Source organism: Callorhinchus milii, unplaced genomic scaffold (genome assembly GCF_018977255.1).
Source record: "Callorhinchus milii isolate IMCB2004 unplaced genomic scaffold, IMCB_Cmil_1.0 Scaffold9, whole genome shotgun sequence".
NCBI classification, from domain to species: domain Eukaryota; kingdom Metazoa; phylum Chordata; class Chondrichthyes; order Chimaeriformes; family Callorhinchidae; genus Callorhinchus; species Callorhinchus milii.
In genome coordinates this window covers 23,458,860-23,467,785 of record NW_024704750.1, presented here as the reverse complement: position 1 = coordinate 23,467,785, position 8,926 = coordinate 23,458,860, and the positions used below count along the sequence as shown (strand labels likewise).

At 56.8% G+C, this 8,926-nt stretch overlaps 2 protein-coding genes across 2 annotated transcripts in view; both read left to right on the top strand.

The window, feature by feature from the left end:
- The first annotated feature begins 1,612 nt into the window (after positions 1-1,612).
- zbtb1 (zinc finger and BTB domain containing 1) lies at positions 1,613-7,183 on the top strand. The gene is made up of 2 exons (XM_007910252.2): positions 1,613-1,888; positions 3,797-7,183. The coding sequence occupies exon 2, from the start codon at positions 3,823-3,825 to the stop codon at positions 6,001-6,003; it is 2,181 nt and encodes a 726-aa protein (XP_007908443.2). The 5' UTR covers positions 1,613-1,888; positions 3,797-3,822; the 3' UTR covers positions 6,004-7,183.
- LOC103189759 (transmembrane protein C17orf113) overlaps positions 6,553-8,926 on the top strand; it is a 7,930-nt gene continuing 5,556 nt past the window's right edge. Inside the window, exons 1-4 of the mRNA XM_042338161.1 lie at positions 6,553-6,622; positions 7,151-7,748; positions 7,807-7,871; positions 8,045-8,925. Coding sequence (XP_042194095.1) covers positions 6,553-6,622; positions 7,151-7,748; positions 7,807-7,871; positions 8,045-8,925 — 1,614 coding nt within the window. The remainder of the gene's footprint in view (positions 6,623-7,150; positions 7,749-7,806; positions 7,872-8,044; position 8,926) is intronic.

Below are 8,926 nucleotides of genomic sequence, written 5' to 3'. Positions count from 1 at the left end.
ATCTACGACTGTTTGTGGGACATTGCTGTGCGTAATTGGCTGCCGCGTTCGCCCACAAATATACAGTCAATTCACTTTGCAGTGTGTTCTGTGAAGCGCTTTGGGACGTCCTCCCGACGTGAAAAGGATTATTATTATTATTATTATTATAATGTGGAGAAATGCTACGTGATACATTTTGGGAGGAAGAATGAGGAGAGACAATCTAAGCTGTTGGTACAGTCTTAAAGGGGGTGAAGGAACAGAGAGACTTGGGGTTCATATAGTAAATCTTTGAAGGTGGCCGGACAGGTAGATACAGCTGTTAAAAAAAGTATACGGGATACACGGCTTTATAAATAGGGGCATAGAATACAACAGTCAGGAAGTTATGATGAACCTTTATATAAAACACTGGTTAGGCCTCAGGTACAGACTGTGCTCAGTTCTGGGCCCCACACTTTAGGAAGGATGTCAAGGCATTGGAGAGGGTGCAAAGGAGATTGACCAGAATGGTACCAGGAATGAGGGACTTCAGTTATCAGGAGAGGCTCGAGAAGCTCGGATTATTCTCCTTGGAGCAGAGAAGGTTAAGAGGAGACTTAATAGAAGTTTTCAAAATGATGAGGGGATTCATTAGAGTGAACAAGGAGAAACTATTCCCACTGACGGGTGGGTCGGTAACCCGAGGGCACCGAGTTAAAATAGTTGTTAAAAGAAACAGAGGGGATGTGAGGAGAAATGTTCTCACACAGTGAGTTGTTGAGATCCGTAATTCATTTCCTGAAAGGCCGGTGGAAGCCGATTCAATAACAACTTTTAAGTGAGAAGCAGATAATTATTTGGGGAGGACAAGTTTGCAGAGCTATGGGGAGAGATCGGGGGAGTGGGGTTGATCAGGGCTATGGGGAGAGATCGGGGGAGTGGGGTTGATCAGGGCTATGGGGGAGAGTGGGGGAGTGGGGTTGATCAGGGCTATGGGGAGAGAGGGGGGAGTGGGGTTGATCAGGGCTATGGGGAGAGAGCGGGGGAGTGGGGTTGATCAGGGCTATGGGGAGAGAGCGGGGGAGTGGGGTTGATCAGGGCTATGGGGGAGAGGGGGGAGTGGGGTTGATCAGGGCTATGGGAGAGAGCGGGGGAGTGGGGTTGATCAGGGCTATGGGGAGAGAGTGGGGGAGTGGGGTTGATCAGGGCTATGGGGAGAGAGCGGGGGAGTGGGGTTGATCAGGGCTATGGGGAGAGAGGGGGGGAGTGGGGTTGATCAGGGCTATGGGGAGAGAGCGGGGGAGTGGGGTTGATCAGGGCTATGGGGAGAGAGCGGGGGAGTGGGGTTGATCAGGGCTATGGGGGGAGCGCGGGGGAGTGGGGTTGACTTGGAAGCGAGGGGGGGGGGGGCTGGAGGTGGTGTGTTTATTGTACACTAAACTCAAATAATCTGGTAAAACGTGGACACAAACTCGCTGTTAAGTTCATTCACCAGAAGCTCTCAGATTTGGTGTGTTGAGAGTGTGACCTGTGACCTGGTGGGAGCCCGACCCTGCCCTCAGCCACCGGCCTACTCACTGCGATGCCCATTTGTTGGGGGCCAAGTCGGAAGGGCTGGCGCTGAGACCGTCTGTCTTCCAATAGAGGGCTGAGTGCTGTCCTGAGCCAATGGCAGTCTGACTGGGAGGAGAGAGGCTGATCTCAGGGCGATTGGGGGGGAGGTGTTTCCGTCTAATGTGAAAGTGAAAGCAGCAGAGAGCCACAGGCTGCCCAGCACAGAGACCGCTCCTCAACGTTAAGTGTGCAGGGAGAGAGCAACCGCCACCCTCACACCTACCCCACGGCCACGGTGAAGGGAACCAAAAGCCCTGCGGGGTGAGTGGGGGGAGAAGGTCCCTGTTCTGAGCTGCGGAGTTTCCCAGAGGTAAGGCAGGTATCACAGTGACCAGGGTGTGTTGCTGATGCTCTAAATAACTCGCATCGTGTGTGATCATACAGGACCTTTAGTGTACAGCTTGGCTCAGTCACTCACACGCTCACCTCTCAGTCAGAAAGTTGTGGGTTCAAGTGCCACGTCGGGACTTTGAGCTCAGAGTCTCGGCCAACGCTAGTCTGTGAGCTCAATGTTGCGCTCCACCCGGCAGCGCAGCCTTTTGATGGAATGTTAAAAATCCCATGGAGCTATTGGGAAAGGGAAGGGAGTTTCTCCCTCCTGGTGTCCAGGCCAACATTCCCCAATGAAATGGGTTATTCATTTCAGGGCTGTTAGTCGGATAATGCTGTGCACAAATTGACTTCCAAGTTTGCCCATAAAAAAATGCGGTTACTCCACTTCAGTCAATTCTATGAAGTGCTTTGAGACTTCTCAGTGAAGTGATAAGGTGCTGTACCAAATGTTAGTTATTATTGTTCAAGCCCACATCGGACTTTGAGCTAACAAAAACAACAACAACAAGATTCCATTTATAGAGCACCTTTCACGTCGGGAGGACGTCCCAAGGCGCTGTACAGTTGGGTCAGGACTCGGGTTGGGTCAGCATTGGGGGGGGAAATGGTCGAGGGGAGGGAAGGGAGGGAGGAGGGGGAAATGGTCAGGTGAGGGGAGGGAAGGGAGGGAGCGAGGAGGGGGAAATGGTCAGGGTGAGGGGAGGGAAGGGAGGGAGCGAGGAGGGGGTAGAGAGTCGAGAGGGGAGCTGAAGGTACAGTCAAAGAGAAAGGTCTTGAGACCGCCTTGAAGGAGGAAAGGGAGGAAGCGGCGAAGGCAATGGGGGATGGAGTTCCAGAGCCTCGGGGCTGAGAGGCTGAAGGCCCATCCACCGATGGTAGGGCAGTTGGGGCGGGGGATGTGGAGCAGACCGGAGCCAGAGGAACGGAGGGTACGGGCGGTAGGTAGGGGGATAGTAGGTCAGAGAGGTAGGAGGGAGCGAGGCTGTGAATGGCCTTGTAGGTGAGGATGAGGATCTTGAACAGTCGAGGCTGATGCTCCAGTACAGTAATGGATGGGGGTTGGGGGGGGGAAGGGCTGCATTGTTGGAGGGCACTTATATAATAATAATCCTTACATTTGATATAGCGCCTTATCATTTTGTTGCAACGTCTCAAAGCGCTTCAAAGAATATACTGTAAAGTGGATCGAATGTGTTTTGTGGGCGAAACGCGGCAGCCAATTGCGCACAGCAGTGAAAACAGTCATGAATTGAGTCACCATATTATTATTTTATTTCTTATTTTTTTTGAAGGGATTATTATCTCGGGATGTGACATCCTTCAGATCAGACTCCTAACTCTCTCTCTCTCTCACAGTATCAGGTCCCCCGCACTTCCCGCCCCACCGTTGGTGGTCGGGCATTCAACATCTCTGCCTCCACACTCTGGAACGCTATCCCGCAATCCCTCCGACTCACCCCCTCTCTTGCCTCCTTCAAGTCCTGTCTAACGATCTTGCTCTTCGACCGTGCCTTTGGCAACCCTCCCACCTTCACCTCCCCGCCCTCCTCCCCTTCTGATCCCAACTCTCAGCTCGGGTCCAAAACCCCGGATTGTCCAGCGCCCTGGGACGTCTTTCCTATATGAAGGACGCTATACAAGTGTAACTTGTTGTTGTTTGTCTTGTTCTCTCACTAGTGTACCCGCGCTCTCAAACTTTCAAGACTGAAGTAGATAGATATTTGTTAGGTCAGGATATCAAGGTTTATGGGGCAAAGGGCAGGTAATTGGAGTTGAGGTACAGATCGGCCATGACCTAATAGAATGGCGGAACAGGTTCGAGGGGCTGAATGGCCAACTCCTGTTCCTATGTTTCTCTCTCTCTCATTCTCTTCTCCCCCATCAGGTGCCTGAAGTTGTCCTCTGGTGACCATGCCGAGACCCAGCCACAGTGACTATGTCCTACAGCAGCTTAACAGCCAGCGGGAATGGGGCTTCCTGTGTGACTGCTGCATCATCGTGAACGATATCTACTTCCGGGCCCACCGTGCGGTGCTGACCGCCTGCAGCTCCTACTTCCGCATGATGTTCATCAGCCAACAGCACTTGACTGGCAACCTGAGCCTCAGCAACATGAACATCAGCCCCGAGTGCTTCGATCTCATCCTGCAGCTAATGTACTTGGGCAAAGTCATTGGTGTCCCCTCGGACTTCGAGGAACTGCGGACCGCCATGACCTTCCTGCAGCTCTACTACATCCCAAAGAGCTTGGAGGAGATCCAGGATGCCAACAGCAAGCTGGCCGAGACGTCGCCCTTGGCCTTTGCCCACACCCGGGGCTCCATGATCTTTGGTGTCCGCATGTATGACGACCCGCAGGTCAAGAACGAAGATGTAAGGAAGAGGAGCCGGCTGGCCACCGAGGAGCTGAATGGGGGTCGGGACGGGAGCCTAGAGGTTCCCCACGTCTCTGGCCTGGACCGGCTCCCGTCCCGGTTGCCCCCCAGCCCCCCTCGCAAACAGGGCAAGGCGGGCCTGAAGAGCCGACTCCACCATCACCACCATCGCTTCGGCAAGAAGTACACGTGTGACTGCTGCGGCTTCGTCTTCAGCTGTGAGAAGTTGTTGAGCGAGCACGCGGTGACCTGCAGCAGCGGGCGTAACCCCCCTCCGCTGGGGGGCATGGGCACGGAGCGGGGGCTGGGCTCTGGTCTGGGGCTGGGCTCCAGCCTGGGGTTGGGGCCAGCACCAGGGCCTGACGGCAGTGAGGAGAGCAGCTCTGACCGAGCGGAGGGGCCGGTAGACACCGGCCGTCCCGCGGACAGACAGGACTCCCCGGGGATGCAGACAGAGGACAGCTCGGAGGCAGACGCAGACGCCAAAGGGGATTTCCGAGACTCGGCCACCAACACCAAGCTGATGAACACCAAACTGATCAAAACCGAGCCTGATGACACAGCGGCTACGGACCTGCGGGACATCAAGGTGGTGCAGATCATGGACAACGGGGACCTGGCGTCCGATGAGGAGAAGGAAGACTGTCTGGAGACCATCACCAACGGCCCCCAGGGGGCGACCATCAGTGACCAGGGCACCTATCACAGGGACCGTAGGCTGGACGTGCCATCGAGCTGGGCGCTGGAGGACAAGGAGGAGGACGAGGACTTTGATCGGGTGTTGAAGATCGAGCCTCGGGAGCATAGCCCTGGGAGCGGGGAGGGGGGCAGCCCCTTGGGTTACGTGTGTGAGCTGTGCGGGGTCACCCTGCCCGAGGGCGACCACTTGGCCCATTACATCTCCAGCCACGTAGAGAGTGTGTGCGCGTGTGGCAAGTGCGGCCGAGTCCTCATCAAGGGCAAGCAGCTGATGGAGCACGCCGAGCGCTGCGCGGGGGGGTCCGGGGAACCCGCCGACTACGGCTCCTGGGTCCCGGACGAGGCGGGGACCATGGAGGTGGAGCCGGTGCCCAAGAATGGAGCCGGGCTGACGGAGTTCGGAGTCTACGTGTGTCAGGTGTGCGGCTGCAGCTTCAAGCTGCGCCTCCACCTGCAGGAGCACATGCTACAGCACACGGCTCGCAGCTTCCAGTGTCTGCAGTGTGGCCGGGCCTTCGGCCAGGAGAAGCTGTGGGTGGAGCACATCGCTCAGTGCATGTTCAGCCAGGCCACGCAGGAGGCGGCCGACAGGAACGACCGGCGCAAGCACATCTGTAACATCTGCGGCAAAGGCTTCTACCAGCGCTGCCACCTCCGGGAGCACTTCACCACCCACACCAAGGAGAAGGAGTTTGTGTGCCAGATCTGCGGGAAGGAGTTCCTGCGCGAGAGGCTGCTGCGCTTGCACATCGACATGCACCGAGGGGACGCCCGCTACGTCTGTCCAAACTGTAACCAGGGCAGCTACCGCAAGCACGACCACCTGCGGCACATGGTGTCACACCTGGCCGCCGGAGAGGTGATCTGCGACGTGTGCTTCCAGATCTTTGCCAGCGGAGATCTGCTGGAGAGGCACATGGACCTGCACCTCCACTCGTGCTCCCTGTGTGGGGACAAGTTCAAGCTCAAGAAGGACTTGACTCTCCACCACATCTCCAGCCACACCAAGAAAGTCTGACCCAATCTGCGTGTTTTGTCGCAGAAGAAAAGAGGAGAGAGAGGAAAAGAGTTTTATATCTGAAAAACTTTTTTAGGGATGCTCTGCCGATTAGGGTGGAAACTTCTCTGGTTTGTGTCAACTCTCCTATTACCTTCCTCCCCAGCCCCCGCCCTCTTCTTTGCGCTAAGGCGCTATATCAAATGCAAGGATTATTATTGTATTATTATTGCTCACCCCCCCCCCCACCCACGCTTGCCTTCTCCCATTGCTTCCCACCCCCCCGCCACTCGCCATTCTTCCCCTCTTGCTCCCCTTGTGCCCCCACGTGGAGTGGGGGGGTGGGTGGGGGTAAGCCAGAGGAAACGGGTGCACACACCAGTTATGTTTTAAGCATCTCATTCAATCAGATGGGGCCTGGTCCAATTAAAATGGCTTTAATTCATATTTTAACACCCAGGCTTCGCAATCCAGGGTACCTGATCCCAGGGAGTGTTTCGTTACAGCCAATCAGTCTGGGTTTACACAGTAAAATAGTTTCTTTTTAATTTTGTTTTAAAAACAAAAATCATGGTTTTACAATTCTCTCAGCATTTCAGTGCTCCGTTCAACTTCGTCATCCTTCAGCTGAAAGTGTGCCGTGGGTCGTTTGCTATTTTTGGCTTGCAAGTGGAAAATGTTATTTTGGTGATGGGGTGGGGGGGGGCGTGAGGGTGAGTAGGAGTGCACAGAACCGGGGGCAGAAATGATTGTTGTGACCCATCTAGTCGGCCCTGAATAATCTTCCCATATTGCTGTGTGGCTCACACCCCTCGAGCAGATCAGTTCCTCCCCCACATGGCTATCCAGTTCCTGAATTTGCTGACCCCATCAGTCTCTGCCGTTGCTCTGGATTGTCCATTCCAAAACCTCGCTTCTCACTCTCTGTGGAAAGGTCTGAACTCTCTGCTCGCCTCTCAAGCCTGTGCCCCTCGCCACAGTTTGTTAAACTTATTGAAAGAGTTTGTTTTATCGATGCCTTTACAATCTTAAACACTTCAATATGCTCTTAGAAATATGTCCACACACTGAGCAGGAGGTGAGGTGAGGAAGGGTTGGTGGACTGAGCTGAAACAGTTAACTCGGTGTGAGTGTCGCTTCATTCATTAAACACGACTTGTGCCTTCAGAGAATGTACTGTGCTACATTGGTGATCGACATCGCCATCAGCCTGTGGACCCGAGCCGCCTGGAGGAGGGAATCCGCTTCCTCCACGCCTACAACCTGGTGCACGACCCAGGCCACAGCGCAGGCTTTGCTGCCCACCATGAGCTGCTACCCCTCCAGTCGCCCAACCTGTACGGCATCCAGATCTCCGGCTCCCACAAGCTGAGCGTCAGCAGCCCGTCTGCGGGGGGCCTGAGGGACCTGCAGCCCCCCGCCCTCCGCAACGGCTCGGAGCCGCTGGCAGCCCCCTCCCCCAGCAGTGTCCACGAGCAGCGATACTCCCGGGGCCCGGAGCCTGGGACCCCCGAGGAACACAGCCCAGCTCCAGCCCCCACCCCGGCCCCTCGTGGCCTCCAAGTGTCCGGCCTGAACCTCAAGCGAGGCAAGTCTCACAAGCTTTACTCCTGTCATTACTGTGGGGAGAGGTTCAGCACCAGGAGCAGTCTCCGCGACCACCTGTACTCCCACTCCTCGGGACCCCCCGGCGAGAGCAAGCCCCCCCTGGCCAGCGAGGAGCTGGAGAAGGCCGAGGGGGCGGAGCTGAGAAGCAAGGCCCCGGAGCAGGGCGACGGCAGCATTGCCGACGAGACTCCTCACACCATCGTCACCGAACCCGAGACCCCGGACACCGGCGCCCATTTCTCTGGCCAGGAAGAGGAAGTTCAGCTGCTTGATGTGTGGCCGTGAGTCTCTCCACAGTGCAGTGAATGTCCGGAGACTTGGGGGGGGGGGGGCGGCGGGGGTGGGAGGGTAGTGGCGGGGAGGGGGGTGTGGTGGGTGGGTGGGTGGTGGGGGGAAGAACAGTCAGCACAGCCTCAGTGACACACTAACCCTCTGTTCTGCTCTCTTTCCTCAGACTGCTCAGAGACGGAGCTCGGCAGCTCCCCCCAGGCCCGTGAGGACACGATGGCGAGCGACGTCAGCAGTAACGGGCAGAAGCTGGCGGTCATACAGGTGTCCGCGGGCGAGATGGAGAGGGCCTTTCGCGAGGTATTTGCCCAGTACGGTCGCCCGCACGCCCACTGCCACTACAAGTGCCGTCAGATCAACTGCGAACGTGTGCAGCTCAGCTACAAGCGCGGAGACAAATTTGTGCACAAGTGGCTGTCAAACAAGGACCTGACCTACTGCGAGCGGACGGGCATCTACTGGCTGCTGTACGAGGAGGGCCAGGGTATGTTCTGCTTCCTGTGCCGCAAGCACGACACCCAAAACAAGCAGAACAAGACCAAGGTGTTTAACGGGACGCCCGCCGTGCGCTACAAGAAGGCGGCGCTGCAGGTCCACGCAGAGTCCCAGCAGCACATGGCCGCCGTTCAGGCCGAGCTGAACGCCCGCGCCTCTGGACACCAGGTGGTGGAGCGGGTCAAGGAGATGGAGGAGACCGGCATGCTGTTCGTCCTCTTCCTGGCGGCTTACTGGCTGGCCCGGGAGGACATCCCCAGCTCCAAGCTGCTCTCCCTCCTGCGGCTGATGAGCGAGGCCGGTCTGAGGGGCCTTACTCACTTCCGTCGCTCCGAGACCCTGCGTGAGATCTTCGTGTCGCTGGGGAACGTGATCCAAGAGCAGGTGGTCCGGGGGGTGCAGAGGGCCGGCTGCTATGGGCTGCTGTCGGACCAGGTGAGCGGAGGAGACCTGCTCAGCTCGGTCCAGTACGTCGATCCCCATTCGGCGGAGGTGAGGACCGGCTTCCTGTGTGTGGACGGGCTGATGGGCTGGGCGGGGGGCTCGCAGGCCG